Here is a 22,949-nt window from a genome sequence, read left to right on the forward strand (position 1 = left end):
GAGGTGTTGCGTGAGAGAAACAGCATTGTGCGGGTGTGAGGGAGCACTGCCGATGGGCGCTGAGACGCGCTCACGCTGGTCTGCCCCCCAGGTGGGGATGCTGCTGCACGTCCCACACGGTGTGACGGTCTTAGCGTCTGTGACTTCGGCTGGGAGTTGAGTGAAATGCAAAAGCTGAGCCGGCAAAGGCCGTTGAGGCCTTTCCCGCATTTTACAGAGAAGCTTCTACACTAGGGCCGCGAGAGGCCGGGTCTTGCCCGGGTCACACAATTAGTCGCGGAGTGTGCAAGTGAAGCCAGTGAGGTCTGGGAGCGCCTCTGGAGGGCTCAACCTCCACATCGGCCGTCCAGGCCCCGCTTGGATGTGGGGGTGGGGGTCTCTGGAAGGCTCGGCTCTCCCTCCAGTTCTACGGGAGAACTCCCCCTGGGAAGTGAGGCGAGGGTGTGTCAACAGACTGAGAGAGTGTGAGTGTGAGTGCGCGCGTAAGGGCAGCACATCCCAACCTTTCCCCCACCCCTGACTCCTCACGCTACGCGGGGCCCGGGGCGGCAACTGTCCCGCGAGGCGGGGTCGGTGGGGGGGGGGTGGAGTCCTCAGAGACACAGCTGCGAAGGGCGTGGGGAAACGAGGGGGCGCACCTGCGCGCCCCAGGGCCCAGGTGCGCGCGGGGCCTCCCGGCTCCGAGGCTGCAGTGTTCTCCCGCGGCCGCCAGGTGGCGCCATCTCCCAGGAGCCCGGCCCTGCCCGGGCCACTCCAGATAAGAGTGTGCGGAGCGGGCGGCGGGGCTGAGACGCGGCCGGGACGCGGGGAGGACGGACGGGCGGGAGGACGGACCGGCCGGGGGACCGGCAGGCGGAGCGGAGCGCGGCCACCTCTCCACCTGGATCCGCCGGCAGCCGGTCTTGGGGCTTCCGACATGCCCCCCAGGTGGGTCCCGGGACCGGGCGCGGAGATGGGAACTGCAGACTCCGGGTCGGGGCCGGAGCCGGGGCCGGGGCCGGGGCGGAGGGAGCCCGGGCCGGGACAGCCTCGCGCCGCGGCGCTGCCTCGGGGCGCCCCGGGGGGGGAGCGCAGCGCATCCTCTTCCCGCCCGCCCGCCCGCGGCGCCGGGTTCACCGGGGGGTCAGCGGCTCGGGGCCCGGGCTCTGCCCGCACATGGGCGGGGGGGGGGACGGGCGGAACTGGCAGCCGGCCGCTGGCCTGGCACGGCCCGGCGCCTGGCAGAGGGGCGGCCGGAGGGAGGGCGGGGCGGCCCGGAGCGAGCGAGCGAGCGAGCGAGCGCGGAGTCCGGCCGGCCGGCCGGCGGGAGCTGGGGTCGCAGGTAACGGGCCGGGGCGGCTCGGGGAGGGCGGCGCCGCCATCGGAGTCCGGGACGGGACGGGACGGGCTGGGAAAGACAGCGCAGGGGATGCGGAGGGGACGAGGCGCGCCGGGAGGGGCGCGGCAGGGGCCCGCTAGCTCGCCTCCCGCTCCCGGCCCATCCCAAGTTGAGAAACTTTCTCCCCCCCCCCCCCCCCAAGTTTGAGTGCCTCGGCTGGGCTGGCCGGGCGGAGCAGCCGAGGGGCTCCGCGAACGAGCTCGGGGGCCTCCCGGGAGGGAGCTGGCCGGCCGGCGGGCGGGGCGCCGAAGCGATCGGCGCGGGGTCAGGGCCGCTGGGTCCGCGCCGTGCCCGGGGCGCTGCCCCCTCCCTCCCCCGGGAGCTGCGTGGCTCCCCCCTCCCCCCCACCTGCTTCCTGCTGCAGCCTCCTGCCCCGATATAACGCCCTCCCTGCTGGCGGCCCGGGCCCTTCGCGCTCTGCCCGTGGCCCGCGGCAGCGGCTCCTCTTCGGCCCCGGCCCCGGCGGCGGCGGCAGCGGCAGCCGCTCCCCCCTCGGCCCCCATCCCCGGCCCGGCCCGGCTCGGCTCGGCGCGGAGGAGCCTCTACCGCCTCGGCCCGAGCCCGGCCCCCGACCCACGGGCTGCAGCCGGCCCCGATGCCGATGCCGACGCCGATCCGCACAACATTTCCCCACTAACCCGATAACTTTTTTTCTTCCCCCGAACCGGGACTTTTGCGAAAGAACGAATTTTCTCTCGATCGGGATAATTTTTCTCCCCACTGGGACACTCCCCTCTGGCCGAATGACTTTTTTCTGAAGCGGATATTTCCCTGAAATCGGGTAACTTCTTCCGAGGCGGAAATTTCCCCCCCTTAAGCGGATTTATTTTTGGAAAGTTCCCCCCGCTTTGCCATCCCCGCCCGGTCCCCGACTTGCGTACGCCGGCCTCGGCCTGGGGCACTCCGTCCCTTTCTCCACTGGGGCTCTCTTACCAAGAAGGCTGCAGCCGAGAAGAGAGGGGCCGAGCTCCTTCCCTGCCCCGCTGGCCCCCTTCCTCCTCCCGGGCTCCAGGACATGCTGCCTCCCGGGCCCAGGTGACCGAGGTCAATCAGGCGGGGAGCCGGGCAGGGGCAAGCAACTCCCGCATCCCCCGTCCGAGGCAGGCGGCGTGGCGGGAGGCTACTCCCTCGGGCTGCCCGAGCGGGCTGGGGTGGAGAGAGTGGCCCCTGAGCATCGGCTCTGACCTTGTCTGTGCTTGTGTGTGCCTGTGTGTGTGTGTGTACGTATGTCGTGTCGTGTCCTGTCGTGTCGCGTGTGTCCCCACAGGTGGGAGCACAGGGCAGATGATGCTGGACGCGATGGAGGCGCCGGGACACTCCAGACAGCTGCTGCTGCAGCTCAACAGCCAACGCACCAAAGGGTTCCTTTGCGACGTGATCATCGTGGTGCAGAACGCACTCTTCCGGGCTCACAAGAACGTGCTGGCGGCCAGCAGCGCCTACCTCAAGTCCCTGGTGGTCCACGACAACCTGCTCAACCTGGACCATGACATGGTCAGCCCCGCCGTCTTCCGCCTGGTCTTGGACTTCATCTACACCGGCCGCCTGGCCGACGGCTCGGAGGGAGCGGCGGCGGCGGCGCCGGGGGCCGAGCCCAGCCTGGGCGCAGTGCTGGCGGCCGCCAGCTACCTGCAGATCCCGGACCTCGTGTCCCTCTGCAAAAAGCGGCTCAAGCGCCACGGCAAGTACTGTCACCTGCGCGGCGGCGGCGGCGGCGGCGGCTACGCGCCTTACGGCAGGCCCGGCCGGGGCCTGCGGGCCACCACGCCGGTCATCCAGGCCTGCTACCCGGGGGGCGCGCCCTCGGGGCCTCCGCCGCCGCCGGCCTCGGCCGCAGAGCTGCCCCCGGGGGCCGAGGCGCCGGTCAATACCCACTGTGCTGAGCTGTACGCCTCGGGCCCGGCGCCCCCTCAGCCGCCGCCGCCGCCGCCGCCGTCGCTCTGCGCCCCCGAGCGCCGCTGCTCCCCGCTCTGCGGCCTGGACCTGTCCAAGAAGAGCCCCCCGGGCCCCGCGGCCGCGCCCGAGAGGCCGCATCCCGGGGAGCGCGAGCGCGAGGCGCCTTCGAGGCACGATAGCAGCCCGCCCGGGGCCGCCTACAAGGAGCCGCCGCTCTCGTTGCCCCTGCCTTTGCCTCTGCCGCTGCCCCTGCCCTTCCAGAAGATGGAAGAGGCCGGGCCGCCCCTCGACCCGTTCCGGCCGGGAGCCAGCCCCGGGCCTGGGCCCCCGGGACGACCGGATGGGCCCGCGCTGATCTACCGCTGGATGAAGGCCGAGCCGGGCTTGGGCAGCTACGGGGACGAGCTCGGGCGGGACCGCGGCTCTCCCGTGGAGCGCGGCGCGGGAGAAGAGCCTGCGGACGAGGGGGACTCGCCGGGGGGGCCTCCGCTGCCCCTGCCGCCGCCGCCCCGGTACCCGGGTCTGGACGGGCCCGGACCCGACGCGGACGACTACAAGAGCAGCAGCGAGGAGACGGGCAGCAGCGAGGAGCCGAGCCCGGGCGGGGGCCACCTTGGCAGCTACCACTGCCCTCACCTGACCTACCGAGAGCCCGAGAGCTTCGGCGACAACCGCTACGTCTGCATCCCGTGCGACAAGGGCTTCCCCAGCTCGGAGCAGCTCAACGCGCACGTCGAGGCGCACGTGGAGGAGGAGGAGGCGCTGTACGGGAGGGCAGAGGCGGCCGGGGGCGGGCCGCGGGCTTGGGGCCCCTTCGGGGGGGGGGCGGGGGCGGGCGGGGGGACAGGGGCTGGGCCCCTGGGGCCTGGGCGAGCTGTGAGGCGACCGCCCCCTGCGAAAGAGCCAAAGGGACCCGCCACCCCGCAGCACGAGAAGACGACTGGCTGACGCGACTACTCCCTGCACCATCTGGGGTAAGAAGTTCACGAGCGCGGGACCATGATCCCAAGCGCAGCCACCTGGGCCGTTGCTTGCGACGCCTGGGATGCGCTTACCCGCCAGTACCGGGCTCACGGAGAATGCGATTTACTGGGAGAAGCCCTACAGTAGGTCTGGGGGTGTTTTGCAGCAGCGAACCTCATCAGCCCAAAAGGCAGCCTGGGGCGGGGGCGGGGCCGGGCGCTGGGCGGGAAGCGGGCCGCCCGGGGGCCCCACGGAAGGCCAAGCCCGCTTCGGAGCTTGCTGGCGGACGGCCGAGCAGCTGGGCCTCAAACAGCAAGACAAGGCGGCGGCGGCGGCCGAGCTGCTGGCCCAGACCACGCACTTCCTGCACGACCCCAAAGCCGGCCGAGAGCCCCACCCCTGGGCGTTCACGGGGGAGCTGGGGTGAGCCCGAAAGGCGGCCAGGTGTGGGCCAGAGCGAACCTAGCCGGGACCCCGGGCCGGACCATTGACCGCTTCTCCCTACTTTAGAAGTCCTCCCCACCCCGGAGCGGGACGGCACGCCCCCCCCTCCCTCCCGGGGAGGGGTGGGGTGAAATGGGGGGGGAAGAAGGCCCCCTGGAGGGACAGCAACGGAATGCCACTGAGGCAGCCCTCCCTCCTTGATTCCCTTCCCCTCCCCCCGCCGGCCCCGAGGCCACACAGGGCGGAACGCCAGGGCCCGGTCGGGAGAGGCCCGGGAGTGGAGTGGGGGTGGGGGTGGGGGTGGGAAAGGGAGATTTCTATTTTTGATAATAGCTTCGACCAAAGGAGACCCCGACCCCGCCCCTCCCCCACGCCGCGGTCTCAGCCGCGCCTCTTCCTGTGGTTCCTCTGCCCCGTCTCCCCGCTCCCGATCCCGGGAGCCGACTGGCCCCTGAGCTGCTACAGCCGCCGCGCTGGGGTTCACTGTGGGGGCGCTCCCCGCCCTACCTCCGGCCACTGCGTCTGCACCCGTTCTCACTGTGAATCAATCGGCGCCAGGGCCAGGGCAAATCGGGGGACGGGGGGAGGACTGAGCCGGCCCGGGGGTGCCCCCGCCCCCGCCCTGGGACCGATAATGTGAAGTTCCTCATTTTGCACAAGTGGCACCAGCCCCCGGGGCCCACTTTGCCTTCCGACCGCAGCCCCTGTGAGGCGAGATGGGAGGGAGGAGCCCCCAGCCCCCGTCCCCCAAGTCCTTTCAGCTCCCCTTTGCCCCCGGGGCCAGGGACGATATTTATTGCATGCGTCCCGGGCGGCCCCGGGCCGAGCGGCCACCTCCTCCGCCCCTCTCCCCATCTCTCGAGTTTGTATATTTCTTACCGTGTACACAGGCTCTCCTGGAGCCGCTTCCATTTTCTATACTCGAACCAACAGCAATAAAGCAGTAACCGACGTCTGGCCATTTTCTCCTGGGGCGGGGGAGGGGGGCGCGGCACCGGGGGCTGGGGGGAGTTTGGTCAGAGGTAGCCTAAAGCAGCAAAAAACCAGCACGGTCCCCCCCAACCCTTCCCTCCCCAGCCCGGCTGCAAACAGACCAGACTAGGACTCAGGTATGTTTCATAACTAAAAATTTATTAAGAAAACAACAAAACCGGCCTTGCAAACCAGGCTGGAAAGGAGAGGGCTAGTTCCCCTCCTTCCAGGCCTCTGCTTCAGCCCCAGGGAGTGGGGGCAGGGGGTTCCACATATCCAAAACACACCCCCCTCCCCTACCAGTGGTAACCGGGAACACTTCTGCTGCTCGGAGCAGCACCGGTACTTTGCTCTGGGTTCTCCCCCAAACTACCACTGAGGTGGTCTCCCGGTGAGCAGGCTGGGCCACCATGATGGCTTCTGTCCCCCCAACCCTGTGGTCCTGGCTGTGGCTGTAGAGTTGCAGAAGGCTGAGACCCCACCTCCCCCCACAGGGACCAGTCCTACTTTAAACATGGCTGCACTTTCCCCCAACCCCCCTCAGTAACTCCATCCCTGCCAGGAGACAAAGCTTCTGCTTGGGTGACACCTCCAGGAACGGGCAGGCACCCTCTCCTGATACCCTGGCAAGCAGGTTTCCTCAAAGCACAGAAACACGGGAGCGGAGGACAAACTAGTTTCACATCTCACTGCCAAGGAGGGAGGTTTGCAGTAGTGAGAGAAGAGGAAAAGGGAAGCAGGAGAGGGAAAACAAAGGCAGAGATGAGAAAGAACAAAGGGAGTGGGATCCTGACCTGGAACAACTAGGGTAGGAGGATCTAATGTCCATGGGGAGAGGGCTGGAATGAAGGGCAGAGGAGGCTGAAAGGCAGAAGGCAGGGAGGGCACAGAGAAAGGGGCTGGGGCAGGCTTTGGATGACATCTTTCCAGGGGCACCCGGCATCCAGGAGCCAGGGACGACCGACCTTCCTTCCAGTCTAGACCCCATCCTCTCCTCCCCAGAGGAGGGGAAGCAAAGAGCTGAGTCTGTCTGTCCAGCTCAGGGGAAGGTCGACCACCAGGCTGCCGCTAGGACCAGGCGTCCCAAATACAGCCCGGGTCAGAAGCCAAGGCCCAGAGGAGGGGGAGGCGCCCGCTCCATCGTCATGGCACAAAGGAAGGATGGGGAAATGCCAAGAAACCAGACCCAATGGCCCTCGTGCCCATTCACCTGCATCCAACTCAAATCTTAACCTGGCACACATTAGCACCCAAGTTCCTGTAGGGGGTGAGGCCCTTCCCCTGTCTTCTTCAATGGATGGGGGAGAGGAGGGGAGAGGAGAGAAGGGAGAAGGCCTAAGGCCAGGGGCGGGCCCTAGCTCGGTGACACCGGCCAGCCTCCCTGCTAAATCTCTGCTGCCTGAGGAGGGTCCTGGCTTGGGCATGACCCTTGGGAGTGGCTCCCCACAGCACGGCCACGGTGGTGGGTTGGAAGAGGATGGTTTATTGTCTGGGTGGGGTGGGTGGCGAGGGCGCTTGGGCTCCTCCCACGCCACGCGTGGCGCCTGTCGGCCTCAAGAGAACGGTTCCATCGGGGCAGTGCCCGGTGTGGCCTTCTCACCCCACCTGCGCCCACTTGAGGAAGGCTGAGATGTCTCGAACTGGCACGTTTCTTGTCAGTGCCTTCACCCGAAGGTTTCTGTCATCTGTCAGCAGCACCACCTCTCGGAGAAGCCGGATCGGCTCATCTGTGACCAAAAAGGGGGGGAGGAGCAACAATTAGGGAGGGTTGGGACCTTGTCCCAAGGTCTCCCCAGGTATCTGAAGTCAAACCTTGGGAGATCGAGGGACTGCAAGGTCTCTGTAGGCTTTTCTATTTGCTTTGGATCAACAAGTCTGTGAACTTAGTTTTAAAAAGTATAAACTATTTCAATAGGATTGGTTTCCTTTGTAATCCAATGTATTTTATGACTTAAAAGCTTGGTTCTGAAAAGAGAACTTCACTAGCCTGACAAAGGAGCCTGGACATGAAAAAGGCTGAGAGATCCTGTTCCAGAATCTAGAGGGCAGAAGTCATTGGGGAGTATGTGTGGGGGGAGAATTCCTCGGCACTTTCTGGCATAAGGCTCAGTATTGGGGGAGACCTATCTCCAAGCCAGGGATGGGGCCTCTTCTGCACCCTGAGGAGGCTGGGCGGACCACCCCTGGCAGACGGTGCCTCCTCAGTGCCACCTCTTTCTCCCTGCCATGCTCCAGCTTCTCTAGCCCCCCGAAGCCCCATCTCCATGGCCAAATGCCTGTTTCTCAGCATGCTCTGTTCTGGGTCTACAGCACAGGCAGGAAGGGAAGGGGGGGGGGGTCCTGCAAACTCCACGTCTGATCTGCCAACTGCACATCCTTGGAAAGGATGAGGATGGTGGCTGGATGGTGTAATGGACTAGAAAAAGGAGTGGGGAAAGGGAGGATGGCCCACGGATGTAATGAGGGAGAGGCCAGAGTGGGTACAAAAGGGAAAGGGACGAAGGATGCTCTTAAAGAGACCAAATTCATGGTCCGGATCTGGAGCTCTCGGGAGTGTGGGGCCGGTGGCTGGGAGCCCGGCCCAAGCCCCAGGTCGGCCAGCCCGGCCCGGTGTTGCTGGCAGGGGTCCGAAGGGGTTTCTGCGGATACTTTGAGACATTTTTAACAATAAACATCCTCTGTTTTGACACTGGTAACTGCACTTTGTTAGAAACCAGAGACTGTCATCTTGTCAGGCCCCATCCGCCATAATCCACATGATTTTAAAATTCAACATCGTTTACACATAAACATTTGGTGACGGTTTCTCTGTGAATCTGACAAGTTAATCTGCTAAGAATTCACACTGACAAATGGGGTTTGATTACTCCAGCAGCTGCTGATGTAATTGCAATAGGGGCGGTCCCAAGGGTGGCAGCCCAAGTCCGGAGGCCGCCTTCTGAGAAGGGGAGCCAAAGGGTGGTAGTGGGGAGTGGAAGTGGGGGAGTGACCAAGGCCGAAGAAAGAGGGTTCCTTGGCTTCCTCTCCCAACATCCCCGGGAGCCCACCTGTGCGAGGTTCTATGGAGGTGGTGGCCTTCAGCCCTATTCGGCTAACAGCTCTCTTTCCCCATCCTGCACTAGTGGCATGAAAGGACAGGGCCCAGAGGGTCTGCCCATTAACAGAGGCTGGGAAACCTCTGAGGAGCTGGAGCCAGTGGGAAGAAGTGACAGATGGGGGTGGGAGACAGCCTGTTCGGAGTGAAGCCTCCAGGACAGGTGGGCAGGAGAGGGAGAGAAGGGCCAATCCAGATCATTCCCAAAATTAGTGCTATGAAAATAAACAAGAGAGAATGAGAGACAAAAAGACAGAGACTTGACATATAAGGAGATGGGAACTTGGTGAGAATGAACAACTCTGGAGTTTTTAGAGCACTAATGAATTCTGCAGATGATGCTAAGCTAGGAAGTACTGGGAACTCCCATTAAATAGAAGAAATGACACAGAGGGACCAGGGGAGGCCAAAAACGTGGGCAGAAAACACTAAGATGAAAGTCATCTCAGGAGGAGAGAATTCTCTGGAACCTCAGTGATTCAGTGGGTTGGGACAAGTGGGGAAAGTACTGAAGGCTTGCACGGCCTCTGGGGAGAGCCCAAGCATGGGGGGATGGAAGCACAAAAGGCCAGTCTTATTCTAGCAAAGAGCAGAGAATGAGTATAGACCAGGATGGGAAGCCTGCGGCCAAATATGGCTGGCCGATTCCTTTGACAATGGCCACATTTTCAGGTGCTTTCCTCCTTCCCTAAATGAAAAGTGGTAAAAATGCAGGTTGTCTTCCAGACCACAGACCCTGTGTCAATCTTGACCGCTACCCCCACGGCCCGATACATGGCAAGGATTCAGACATGAGCTAACACAAGTGGAGAGAGAGCGCCGGGAAGTGAGAATCTGAAAATGTCTTGGCTAAGAAAGGTGATCTGAACATGACCTGCCTCATTCCCAGGGGCTGGTGGGGCTTTGGCTTAGATAACCAGGATTGTGGGGAATGAAATTATCAAAAAAGCAATGTATGTGACCTATTAGAAATCAGGGAGAATTCTGTGGAGGACCATGGTCAGAGAAGGGAGAAGGGCTGCTATGGAGAGCAGCACCCTCTCTGATTCTGTCCTTAGGACTTCATGGTCCACGGTGCCATCTTCTATTAACCAAAGTAGAAGCAGAGACCAGTGGGACTGGGCTATAGTGGAGGAAAACAGTCCTGGCTATGCCTGGGTCACAACATCAGCCACGTAGGAGATTTTCATGTATAGCCTGTGTCCAGGCTTAGTAGCGAACTGGTCCACGGTCGATCTTTTAGATCTCTCTAGGCAGGCTCCAATCTTTTGGGGGATATATAGATCAAGGCAAAGGTGGACACACGGGCTGCTTTTCAGAGGGGCCCATGCCTAAGTCCCCCACACTCCGGCTGGCATTCTCCAGAGAACCCCCACCCAGCAGAGAATTGGCCCTGGGGGAGGGGAAGGCAGGCCCAAAGCAGTGGTACCTTTGTTGGGAGGCATGAAGTCCTTGGCCTTGTCTTTGCAGTAATGAAGGCAGCAAGAGAGGATCAGGTCATCGTTATTTCCCTGGAGGAGGAGGAGGAGGAAATGTCAGAACGTGGCCCTGCTGCAAACGCGAGTCGGCAAACCCTCTTCTGGCTACACATCCATGCCAAGAGTGCCGCTGCTCCTTTGGCTGGCTCAGTCCCTCACACTCCCTACACAAGGCTGGCATCAAACGGATGGTGCCCAAGGTGAGCTACCTGCATGCCAACTGTGCCTCAGACTAACCAGCCCCAACATTTTCCTCTGGTTTTATGTTTCTCTCCTAATTCCTTGGCCTTCTGGGATATGTGCCCACTTCTCACCTCCCCAGGTAAGCAGTCTTCTCACCTGTTGGCCAGTGATATCCTCACTACGAAAGGCAATGGATTCAAGTTCGTTGCCACGGCTGGTCAGGGCCCGTAGACAGGAATCCCGGCTCTCAAAACGCCTCTCGAGGAACTCAATGGACTTTCGGGCCTTCTCTTGTACCACTCGAGCATAGCCCCCGGCCCGATGGTCTGTCTCCTGCCCCTTGGCCAGACCATCCAGTTCGTTAATCACTGATAAGAGATCCAGAGCACACAGATCAGTATTCACAGAATTTCTGCCAGTGCAGACTGGTCACAGCCCACTCAGGGGAGGGTCACTTGCCCAAGGGCCATTTCAATTTCTGGGCCCTCTATCTCTGTCACGGCTCATTTACAAGACTCAAACTTGTGTGTCAATTCCCTCCCAAGGCCACAGGGACCATCCACCTGGTGCTGAGCTTCACGGCACACACTGAGGAGGGAAAGGCAGGCAAGGCAAGGGTTGGCTCTGCCTTCTTTCTGGGGGCCACGGTGCCCCAGATCCAGTGCAGTCCCCTGGTTCTTTGCAATGAGCGGCTCCAGGTTTGCTGCCTTTCCTTTCTGACTCTGCTGGACCAGCTTGCCCCTTGGCATTCCCTCTCTCCCTCCCTGCAGAATCTCAAAAGGATTTCCTGGGGTTGGTGTTGGAACCACGAGGTTCCTACTTGCCAAATGGTGTGCCTTTCCCCAGAGGGGGAGGGGAAGGCGGAGGGCAGGGAGTGCATGTGGCCTAGGGAGGGATGAGGGAGGTAATAAGAGCAAGGGGAAATTCCTCTTCCTCTATCTTGGGGACACTTGGAGTAGAAGGGGGTGTAGGAGCTGTCAAGACCAAGGCTTTGGATATGCCCGTTAGCACAATGGGCGAGGCCACAAGCCAAGTGGAGGGGGGGGACAGCACCTCCAATGCTTTAAAAGATTAGCAGGATCCATTGCCTCAGTAAGCCCCTGTCACCTCTGACACAGCAAGAACATGTGTGTGTGTGTGTGTGTGTGTGTGTGTGTGTGTGTGTGTGTGTGTGTCTGAGACACAGCTCCATTTCTGGTGAAGATTCTTTCCAAGATTCCAGCCAAAAGCCTGAGATCAAGTGGGAAATATGCACTCCTTGGGGGCTCGGGGAGAGTTTGGGGTCTGAGGCCTCTCCTAAGCACAGTGATTCAGAGCCTGGGGAGTCGGCATGAGCAGGCTGTTCCATGGTAAGCCTGGCACTCACTGTCTGGGTATTTAGAGGAGCTGCCCCACACAGCCTCTGTGTGTGTGTGTGTGTGTGTGTGTGTGTGTGCGCACACACATATGTGTAAGCATTTGCACACACACACACACACACATACACACACACACACACACATAAGCTGAGGCTCAGCTGGGATTCTGGGGGGGGGGGAGGAAGGGGGAGGGGAGCGGTACAGCAGCCAGAGGAACATCAAACAGGAAAAGCTGGTATCCCATCCCCAAATCCGCTTTCCTGCTCCAAACCAAACAGGCTTCAAAGGGAGGCTTGTTTGTGCTTCTGCACCAGGCAGGACTTCTCAATGCTGGGGTCAGGCTTGAGGAGAAGGAGCGGGTTAAAGGGCAAGAGAAAGAGGCCCAGTGGAAAGCTGTGGACTTCACCCCTTGCTGCCCGGATGGAAGAGGAGCTGGTCCCTGGAGTCCCTGGGCCTGCAGGCCCTGAGAGCCTGAAGCGGGTCAGAGAGAGGGTGGCTAGGGCTGCAGCGTCCTCTGGACCAGAGTCTTCTCTATAAATTCAGATTGTTTTCTCATACTTATAATCCAAACTTGCTCATCTACATGCTCTTTGCTTCCCCAATTAAGACTGCAAGCTTGTCCCCGAGAAGGGCAATTCTGTAAAACATGGAAGCACCTTTGAGGTGCCTGCATCATCTGGTCCAGCTGCCTTTGGGGAGCCTGGAGGATGCAACCTGGCCCAAAGGGCCCCCCAAGCCCATCCCTTGCTGGGCTAACAATTGGTCTGCCTCCACTCACCATCTCTCTGGCTTCCTGGGGTGCCCAGACCAGGCCAGACATGGCAGAATATGGCCCTGGGGCTGCTCCACACCCCAGGGCTCAGGAAAGGGTGGGTGGTTCTGAGAAGGAAGTGGAGACCAGCCTCTCTCAGGTGATATGCCTTGGGGACACGAGTAGCTGTGTCTCAGGGAAGCTTTTGCCCACGGTACGCTGGAGCCAGCTCAAAAACTATCTGCCTTCCCTCCAGAATCTCACTCAGGATTCTGTTATCTCTTTCTGCCTTCTGCCTTTCCTGGCTGGATGGCAGGGGCATGCTGGAGCCAGCTCTTACCAGCTCCTGAGAGCCAATTGTTAAATTTTCAGTAAAAAACATTTATGCCTTAGAAATCAGCAAACTGATAAAAAATCAAGGTTTGATTTTTCGTTTTGTTGATCATCTAGACTTTAGAAAGTGATGAGAAAATCTGAATGATCCAGACAAAATGTCAAACTGTACTGTATGTATATCTTTTTTTCCTCACAAAAGCTGATTATTAAAAATTTCCTAGCATACGGCTGTTACGCCCCCTGCCAGGGTCTGTGGCCCATCAGGGAGGGGCCAACAGAAGTTTCTGTGACAATCTGGGGGCTAATCATCTCTCTGGGGCAGTGACCTCGTACCTCTCCCCAGCTCAGGGCAGGGAAGCAGTGGCAGAAGTGGAGTTCTGGGCAGATTTCCCCCACGCTCCCAGGGAATGGGACTCCTTAGCAACAGTCCCCCAGCCAACCTGACACATTGTCAAGACCCTGTCTGATGGAAGAGTGCTAAGGTGCCAGGACACAGGGCAGATCGATCTCTCAAAACAGAAGCCCAAGGAGTCTCTGTCTTCCTAGGACTGGGCTGAGCTTCCGAGATGCTGATGGCCAACCAGTGCCAGCAGCCGGACAGTGGCGACCACTCAAACCTGGGCTGGTTTAGACATGTCTTGCCAGCCCGATCCAGTCTGGGGTGACACTGGCCAGAGGAATGCTACCTCCAACCAACAGAATCAGAGTGAAAAGCTCTAAGACAATCAGACCAAAGGCATCTAACCACTCAAATCCTCCCAGACTTTGTGCCAGACCACCCAGCAGTACTGCCGTTATCTGCCAGGGCTGAGTGTTTACCAATAACGGGAACCAGCTCTGCTGTTTTACTGCAAGCTTTATAAGGATAAAAACAAGGGCTGGGCTGGGGCAGGCCCTAGTTGCTGGGATGTAGGAGTCCATTTGCTCAGCAGTCGAAGCCATGCATCGGCCCCAATCATCTGTCCTGCTTTGTCCAAAAACTGTCCCTTGCCCCGCTCCTTCCCAGGTTCCCAATGAATCCTGCCTTATACAAGTGGCCGGGGCTGTGGAGGGAAGGTCATGACCCTGCCGCCTCTCTGGCGTGACTCACCGATGAGGGGCACCACGAGGATGTACTTCCTGCTCTCCAGCAGCCGTGCCAGGCTGGCCAGGTGGTCGATGAAGCCATTGGTGTCTGGGACAAGAAACAGGGGTCTGATCTCTAGCTCCATCTGCCTCATCTGAGACTGGTCCTCCAGGACGGCCTACAAGACACAGGCAGGCTGATGGGTTACCTGGAAGTTGGGTCCATATCCCGCCCTGTGGGAGTGGAGGAGAAGGGAGCCCCCCCCCCCCCCTTCCCCCAGGCTCAAGGCAGAGGAACAACAATGACACCACCAGCAGAAAGCCAGAATCCTGTTAAGGTCCAGGCGGGTTACCTGGGAAGCTGAGTTCTCCTGGTCACTGGTCAAGGTTTTATGGGCTTCATGAAATCACTCTAGGTCCCTGGTCTGTCCTACCACTTACAGGGAGCCCAGACTGTGATAACAAATCTAAATCAAGACTACGAAGACCCAGCCCTCCTGCCTTGGTGCGCCTCTGAGGGGCCCCAGAAGTGCAGGGCCCAGGTCTCAAGAGCAGCCCACTCTTCTATGGCATGAGCTTCCACTCAGTTGCTATAGAAGCCAGTGGGAGATCCTGTTTGGCTTTTTAATCAGGCTGAGTGTTAATATTTCCAGGGCTTTGGGTCCTCTCATCCCTGTTGGGTGAGGGGTGACAGCACAGGCCCAGCCCGCTTTTCCCACTGAGGGGCACAGTGCAGCACCCGTACTCCCAGCCTCGGGTCTACCGTGGCGTGACTGCTCAGGTCATGGCTGGGGCAAGGGCACTGACAAGGGCCAGGTTCTGGGGAGCCCAGCCTCCGCCACCCACAGAAAAGAGAAGTGCTGCTCCAGTTTCCCTGGTGATGACAGTAAAACTGAAAGCCCAGGGTTTCTAGAGGCAGGAGAAGGTGGCCTCCCCGTGACCTTCGGGGACCTCTCTTTCTGACTAAGGGAATGCTGCCCCCGTGATCCCGGGGGCTGCCGACAAGCCCGCCTCACACCTCTGCTGAGGCGTGCCCACAGGGAGCTCGGGGCGTGAGAACGCACCAGTCAGGTCACGCCCCTTCCCAAGTACCACAACCCCACAGCTCGAGAACCTCTTCCTGTCCTGTCTGCTCCACCCAAAGGCGGCATCTGCCCTGTTCACCACCTTCCCTCCTGGGGCGCTGGCCTTCTCGCCCTTTCCCTGCCCGGAGCCTCTGCTCCAGCCTTGTCATCCACCGGGCCGAGATCCGCCAGGGCACGTCCGTCCCCTCTATCAAGGACGCCAATACTACTGGCCTTCTGGGACTGAGTACGGACGCCATCTTTACCTTGCTCAGGCTGTCCAGCCCTAAGGTCCTCTTCCACCTTCTGGACCTGAGCTGATGGCAGGCCGGACTTAGAGATGCCAGGCCCCCATGGAAGCCGAGGCAAAAGGGAAGAGGCAAGCAGGCCTTTCCCCAGGGTTAGCTCTGAGGGTGGGATGGGAAGAAGCAAGTTAAAAAGGTCTACGCTCTCTGCGTTTTGGCTCAGAGCCAGGGAAGAATCTGGAGGATCAAAGTTTTACAGTCAGTGGGGCCTGTGATAGCAACAATCCTCCTGGTTTCCAGAGGTAGTGAGACGTCAAGCCGTGGCCCCTTCATCTGGTGCCTCCTGTAGCGAACTTCCCCTGCCCCAGCTCTGCCCAGTGAGTCACCAAAAAACTGTTTCCTGTCCCCCCCATGCCCTCACCGAGTGTCATCAGGGTTCAGAGGAGCTGCTCCCCTTTCCCCAGGTGCCAGCTGGGCCTCCAGAGATGGTCTGCTCTAGGCCCTCGGCCCGGCACGGCCTCCCTGACGGGGCAGAGAAGAAAAGGCGAAGCCTCTGGGTGCCCCTCTCAAGGCCTGCTCCCTCTGCGGATGTCTCTGCAGCGCACTCAGAGTGTGTGTGTGTGTGTGTGTGTGTGTGTGTGTGTGTGTGCTCGAGCACGCGTGTGGTGCATTTGCCCTCCCAACTTTTCCAGATTTTACCCGTCAGATTCCTGGCAGCTGAGCATGGCGCCTGTGCCGGCCGTCACGTCCCATTCTGATCCCTCGGCCGCACGGTGAGAGAAGGACACAGGATGCGCGGGGAGTGTAAAAAAGTGAGGTCGGCGGGGAGAGAGCCAAGTCCCCGCTCCCAGCCCGGGGATGCTTGGGGAGTGGGGGGGAGGGGGCTCTGCAGTGGAGTTCAGAGGCCGGTAGCAGGATTTATTTTTGTTTGTATGAATAAAAAGCTGCAGAAGTCTCTGCCGAGGGCTCGTGAGGGGTGAGGGCTTGGTGATTCATACAAATTCTGCCTGGCCCTCAGCCAAGCGCGCTGCCCCGGAAGGGGATGTCGCCCTGCTGAGGCTCATGTGGTCTCAGACCAGGTGTAAAGGGGAGCTGGGCAGGGAGGGCCCAGAGCAGGAGAGGGCACCGGGTATCCCTGGCCCTTCCCAGAGAGCAGATCTGACAATGGCAATGAGCTTCACTCTGCCACAAAGCCGGTTTCTTAAGGACCCTCTGTCTTTGCTAGGAGGTGGCAAATGGGTTGGGTACCCTGAAAAAACCCTCTTCCATCTCCTCCTCCTCTAAAGAGGGGGCACTCTGAAGGCTGACATGACTAAGTGGGCGAGAGAGAAAACCCCGGCTCAGCTTGCCCGTGGAGGTGTTGGGGAGCCAAGCAGAGACTGGGCAGCAGCACGCCAGCCAGAGGCCAGCCTGCTCCCTCTCCCACGGCTTCAGGCACCCGAGTTCTCTGAACTGAGCCCGGGCCTCCCTGGGCCAGAAGACACGGCTTCCTAAGAAGGCCAGGGCTCGCAGAGCTGCTCTCCTCCCTCCTGCCCAAGCTGGCTCGTCGTCAGGCCTACAGGGCTTCCAAAGCCACCCACCCTCCAGAAAGAGCCCGGGCACAGCCCAGCACGTTGTTATCCCCACCTTCTGCCTGTGCTGAGCCTCTAGGAAGGTATGGAAGTGCCCAGGTGGGAGGCCAGCAGGCTCCTACATTGCACCCTGGTCCTGTAGAGCCCTCCCAACTCCCCTGAACTCAAGGGGTACCTAATGCTCATGGGGACCCTGGGAGAGGAAGCTGCCCCCAGCCCTCTTGTCTCTCAATCCCTGGGGACCAAACACTGATAACCAGTTGCTTGGGGGTTCAGCTTGTCTCCCCGGACGGAACGGCAGCCTCCTGAGGCCAGGGACGCATTTTCTTCTTATCTGGTTTCCCTCACAGTTTCTAGTCCAGGGCGGGCACATGATAAATGCTGCAGAAAAGCCTCTGGCTTGAATGAGAAAGGGAAATGGTACAAGGGAAGGCCGAGGATGGCACAACCTTCAAGCAAGGCTCTTTCTGGGCCTGTTTCCCACTCTGTGAAAAGAGGGGTTTTGGGGAGGGTACAACCTGGGAGGGCGGCTCCTATGGCTACCCCTTCCTGCCCTGGTGTGAACGTGTTCCTCAGCTGGTAGTGCACTGGCCCTCCCGCCAGGCGGGAGCCGGGCCTGGGTGTCTGCCTTCCGCTGCGGGCAAGCTGAGCCGCTCTCATACAGGTGTAGGGGGGTCATTGTTCAGCCCCCCACACTCCCCAGCTATATTTAGATCCTGACTCCTCAGGCTGCCACAAAGGAGCGACTGCCTGTCCAGGAGGCGGGCGGGCAGGGGACAGGGGAGGAGAGCTATTTTCAGAGCACATGTCATAGCTGGCTGGCGAGCGGGGCTGCTGCTGTAATGCAGAGCAGAACAATAGCCATGGTCAGAGGAAGAGACTGTTGTGCTTCAGGTGGGATGTTTGCGACTGCTCAGGAAGCCTGGCCGCTCCCAGCTGGTGGCAGCCTGAAGCCCAGAGGAACCTCCTGGGGTCAGGGCAGCAGTGCCAGCGAGGGGGCAAGGTGCCAAGAAGCCTCGCCTCGGGGAGGATGTCCATCCCAGAGCTCCCACCACCCGACGCTAGATGTGGCTGGTGGAGAGTCCTCAGGCAGAGGGGCAAAGCGGGCACGCAGGCTTGGGGCATTAGGGATGACCGAGGAAACGGGGGCCAGACTAACCACAAAAAAGGCAGGGGTGGAGGGGAAAAGCAGTATTTGGCTGCCCTGAACTTGGAGGGTCTTGATTATACTTCAGCTCCAGCTGCACAGACCCAAGGAACTGCCCACACCCCTGCTCTGACCTCCATTCGGCCCCACTCCACAGCCCCTCGGCAGCTCCGGAAGGAGGGAGGAGTACACCGTGGAGAGAGCCCAGAGCTTCCCCTCCTTCCACCCCCGGCAATGGATGATGAGCTTAGGCCCGGGGGTCCGGTCTGCGAGTAAGGAAGGGGGGAGGGGGAGGCTTTTGAACCCCATCTTCACATCCCTTTCCCCAAACATGTGTGGTTCCTGTTTTGCTGCATCTGTAAAAGGCCCTGAGAGCCAGGGACTTGACTTACACCTCTCAGTTAACACCCCTCGGAGGCTGGTGGAGTTCAGAGCAGTTTAATTTACGGCCCATCTCCCCAATCTTAATTCACTTGATGCTCCATTCTTCCTTATTGTATTAGTGCAACCCAGGTACCTGCCAACAATAATGGCCCCTGTAACTGGGAGCCTCTCCCCCACTCCCAGGACAATTTATACCTTTTCCTTGGGATTTTTTTACCCTAAATTAAACAAAAAGAGGAAAAATAAGAAAAGGTTAACGTGGGTTTGGAGAGACGAAGCCCAGTGGTTCTGGGCAGGGAGCCAAAGGCCCGAGGGTACACACATGTGTGCATTCTCCCAGAAGGGCCTTCACCGGTCCTGTTTTACAGCCACCTCGGCACAGACTGCAGGGTTCACGCATATGGCCAGACAGATGTGTCTGGCTTACGTTCAAGGCTGGAAAATGAAGAATTATGGAAGTGAAGGGCCCTGGGCATTAAAGGGGGAAGAGGGGGGTGTTGGGGGGGAATTTTTCCTCTGCTGAGAAATCCTCCTGTGGCTGTGAGGCCGGAGGAAGGAGGCTGACAGGAGGCAGGGCAGCCAGTAATGGTGAATGTGGGGCCTTCTCTTAAAGGGGCCAGTCGGTATGGCTAGAGGGGCTTCCCCGGTGATCCAAGCTCCACCATTAAAACTCTGGAGAGTCTACTGGGGTTGAGAGGATGGAACTTCTGTGCCAGGCAACTAAAAGCATTTTTCTATCATGCACAGAGATGGGGAATCACAAAAATGATGAAAAAAAGGGTAAAGGAATGGGAAATAGGTTCTCTAAGACTTGTAAGGGGGCTCTGCTGGCCCTTCAGACATGTGAAGTGAGGGAGCGAGGAGGCTTAATGTGGAGCTGGGGATGGGAGGGAGGAAAAGCACCTTATCTGAAGGAGTTTCTGGGAAGGTTTAGAATAGCGCTTCTGGGCCTGGGATCCAAAACTAGTTTTTGACTTTTAAAAATATATATTTCTGTAGCTGCATTTTAATGTCATTAGTTTTGGAGGGTTTTTTTTCTTGGGGGGGGGTGGGGGAGGGTGGTGATCCTATGGATTCTGATGCAATTAAAAACATGATCCCGAGAAGAGGCATGCAAGGCTTCAGCAGAGCCCACAGGGGCGCCACAGAGGTGAAAACCCCTGGTTTAGACAGAACACCCTAACTCCATGAGGGCTCATCTCTTGATCCTTAACCCCACAGACCTAACAGGAAGGACGGTCCCAGCCAGGGAAGCCCCTGGCAAGTGGCAGGGCCACTCGCAGACGCATCTTGGCAAAGCCAGGGTGTCTCCCCACAAGCCACGTGCAGGGTGCTCTCTGTCCCCCCCAGCCTCCCCCCGCCCTCCCAGACACACCTGGATCTTTTCTTGGCGCCGCTGCTGCTCTGCTATCTTTCTGGCCAGGGCGAGCTTCCTGGCGCGCAGCTCCTTGATGTCATATTCGCCCCCACTGCCTTCAGCCTCGGAATCTTCCTCAAAATCTTCAATGACCACATCGTCCTCCTTTGAGCAGCAGGAGCAGGCCAAGAAGAGAAAGGCAGGAGAAGAGACAGTAAACCCAGAGACCTTACTTGAGGCTCTGCCTTCCACTCCTCCCCCTCCCCAAGCTCAACCCGACCCTGGATGCTCAAAATGTGCCCTGAAGAACGGTCCCTGGGCTGGGTCGCTGGGCCCAGAGTGTGCCCTCCAGCAGGCCCCGAGTTGTTCCCTTGCAGTCACTGACACACATCCTTCCCAGCCAGATCCTCCTGTATAACCTAAAGGTTCTTGCATGTTCACAGTCAATCATTCCCCCAAATATCCTCTATGGTGGACTGACTAGTATCCTTCTGAAACAATTACATGAAAAAACAAGGAAGAAAATGGCACTGCTCAAAGCAAAACCTAATGCACGCTTGGTATATGAGACAGGAATCCAGGCCGGCCCACAGCTGGAGGTCGGGCACTCCACTTCCCTTGAGCCAGGGAGCACTGTTCAGAGGCTGCGGCCCAGAAGAGTCTGTGACGGCCCGTCTCAGGACCAGAGCGTGGGGGTGGAAACGTCCCGTTTCCCCCACTTCCAGCAGTGCTCGACCGAAGGCCTCCGAGCTGTTTTCCTTGCAGCCAGGGCCAAGGGGATCCAGCTCAGGAAAACTTGCTGCCAGCCTGATAGAACTCCACCCGAGGGTCGTCACCTCCCCTACCGCAGCCTCTGCTCTCAGAGGCCGCTCTCCGGGTGGTCCCAGATCCTGCTCCTCTCTCTTTCTGGCCCTGGTCAGCAGAGAAAATGCAGCTGCCCGACAGAGCTCGGGAAAGCTTCCTTGGAGGGACAGGGTTAGCAGGGGGAGATGGAGAGGGCCGGGGAGGGTGTGGGCCTCACACTGGGCTCCAAGACACTGCCTCCTAGGCTTCCTGCTGGCGGCTCCAACAGGAGAAGCCCAGGCCACACTCCTTTGTCTAGGGGCAGGCGCCCGGTGAAAGAGAAACCCAGGCGCTGAGGGTGCCTGCTCTCTGCTCCCGTGACCCAGCTGCACGTCTAAGGCTGGACCCGGGCAGTCCTACCAGTCCTGGCTGAGTAAGTTTTGATAACCCTTCCCAGGCAATGTCCAGACTCTGCTCTGCACTTCAACTGCTCATCAGAAGATCAGATTCTGATGAGGTTTGTGGGCTTGGCTGCAAAGAAGGGAAAGTCATGACTTAAAAGCAGGGCCTTGAAACACCTGAGCTAGGGAGAGGTGGGGATGGGTGCTCTAGGAGCATTTCTGAGGGTCTGCGTGTGAGCCACCGACATGGAGCACTAATTGCCCTGCCCTGCCTCATGCCGACAGTACGGACGAGATATGGAGATCTCAGGTCGTTATCTGGAGGAGAGGGGAGATTCCAGACCACAAGAGAGAGAGCGACCGTGGCCTTTGGCCCATTCGCCAGGGACATGGGTCTGCGGGGAGCTAGTTCTGTGTAGCGTCACACAGCGACTGACCCGAACTGTCAGCGGTTCTTGTCACCCTGGTCTAAGGGCCTTCTCCCTAGAGGTTCAGATTGTGCCCAGGAAGGAGGAAGATTCGTCCCCCAAATCATTTCCTCACTTGCTGACACTTAGATGAAGTGAGGCAGGACACCTGGCTAGTCTCTGGGGAACAGAGCCCACATGTTCAGCCATCACCAAGGCCGTGGCTGAGTTTAGGGAGAGCTGGCCCATGGTCAAGAGGTAGTTAGTAAGGCTCACTGGCTGAGCTCTCCCAGAGATGAGGAAGTGCTAGGTTATGAAATGACACAGGCTGGGCGACGGAGGGTTTCCCAGGAACCATTCACAGAAGGGAACCCAGGAGACTCGTGGGAAAGGGAAGAAGTAGGCAGCCTCATGTGGGTCATGACCTCTGTTTTGGTCAGTGGGCTGAGACGGGAAGAGGAGAATGTGGGTACTACAACAAGAGACTTGTTCTGTAGGCCCCAATACTGAGCTTAAGCATGGGAAGCCTTGGAGCTGAGTGGTGATCTAGGATAAATCACAGCCTCAGTTTCATCTCTAAGAGAGCTCACCAAGCTGGAGCTGGAAGGGCCCTTGGAAGGGTCTAAGGTACAACCCCTCTGTCTGACAGACAGAAAAAGGGATCAGGGCACATGGGCTTTGAGCTCAGGCCTCACCTCCCTGTTCCTGTGAGATGTCATCTGGGGTAAGTGCTCTGTACCACTAAAAGGATGTTATGGATACAAGTGATTACCATGACGCCTTTTACTCTGCCTGGAATCAGTCTTCCCACCTGCACTGGGCCCAACCACATGGAGCTGGCTTCCCTAAGACTCCCATTCACTTGGAGATGGGCCAAAGGCCAGTTACTGGGCCCTTGCTCTCTCAGCTGATCCTGGTTTCACCCCCTGCCCCACTGAGTACTGGGCACCGTCACAGACCCAACAGTGGCTGGCCTGAGGACGAGCTGCCCTGACTTTAAGCTCTTTGGGCAATTTCCATAATTATCCACCACTTCCCTTACAAGCCCTCTTTTATGTCTTTAACTTTGGAGAATGAGACTCAACCTGTAGGGGCAAGAAGGAAAACAAAAGCCCTGAGAACCCAGACACACTCAGGCACATGATGGGCACACACACACAACAAGCAGGAAGCCTGGAGACAGGAGGCTTTCATGTTCACACACTGACAAGCACATATGCATATGCATGCACATGCACACACAGATATGTGGGAGCCAGTATCACTATCATACACAGGCAAATATTCTGTCTCTATCTCTTTTCTCTCTGTCTCTCTTCTCTGTCTCTGTCTCTTTTCTGTCTGTCTGTCTCTCACACACACGTACTTATACACAGATATATGGGAGCCAGCATTACTATCATACACAGGCAGATACTGCCTCTTCTCTCTGTGTCTATTTCTCATCTCTCTCTGTCTCTGTCTCTTTTCTCTGTCTCTCTCTCTGTCTCTGTTCTTTGTCTCTGTCTCTTTTCTTTCTGTCTCTGTCTCCTCTCTGTCTGTCTCTGTCTCTTTTCTCTGTTTCTCTGTCTGTCTCTCTCCCTGTCTCCATTCTTTGTCTCTGTCTCTTTTCTCTGTCTCTATTTGTCTGTGTCAGTCTCTCTCTGTCTCTATTCTTTGTCTCTGTCTCTTT

The 22,949-nt window shown here is 59.2% G+C and overlaps 2 protein-coding genes across 5 annotated transcripts in view; one reads left to right on the plus strand and one right to left on the minus strand.

Annotated features, from left to right (window-relative positions):
* Positions 1–796: 796 nt before the first annotated feature.
* Positions 797–4,222, plus strand: HIC1 (HIC ZBTB transcriptional repressor 1). The gene is made up of 2 exons (XM_031968742.1): positions 797–927; positions 2,646–4,222. The coding sequence occupies exon 2, from the start codon at positions 2,663–2,665 to the stop codon at positions 4,220–4,222; it is 1,560 nt and encodes a 519-aa protein (XP_031824602.1). The 5' UTR covers positions 797–927; positions 2,646–2,662.
* Positions 4,223–5,791: 1,569 nt separating this feature from the next.
* Positions 5,792–22,949, minus strand: part of SMG6 (SMG6 nonsense mediated mRNA decay factor) — a 179,600-nt gene continuing 162,442 nt past the window's right edge. For 3 of the 4 annotated variants that reach the window (XM_031967800.1, XM_023503723.2, XM_003770120.4), the window contains exons 15-19: positions 19,705–19,851; positions 13,944–14,097; positions 10,565–10,776; positions 10,177–10,258; positions 5,792–7,380 (exon numbers count right to left, since the gene is read on the minus strand). In XM_031967800.1, the coding sequence (XP_031823660.1) occupies positions 7,250–7,380; positions 10,177–10,258; positions 10,565–10,776; positions 13,944–14,097; positions 19,705–19,851 (726 nt within the window). In that variant the 3' untranslated portion in view covers positions 5,792–7,249. The other variant, XM_031967801.1, reaches the window with a different exon arrangement.

This window comes from Sarcophilus harrisii, chromosome 4 (genome assembly GCF_902635505.1).
Source record: "Sarcophilus harrisii chromosome 4, mSarHar1.11, whole genome shotgun sequence".
In the NCBI taxonomy this organism is placed as follows: domain Eukaryota; kingdom Metazoa; phylum Chordata; class Mammalia; order Dasyuromorphia; family Dasyuridae; genus Sarcophilus; species Sarcophilus harrisii.

Coding starts and splice junctions, on each gene's coding strand:
- HIC1 (XM_031968742.1), top strand. CDS start 2,663: ATGATGCTGGACGCGATGGAGGCGCCGGGACACTCCAGACAGCTGCTG.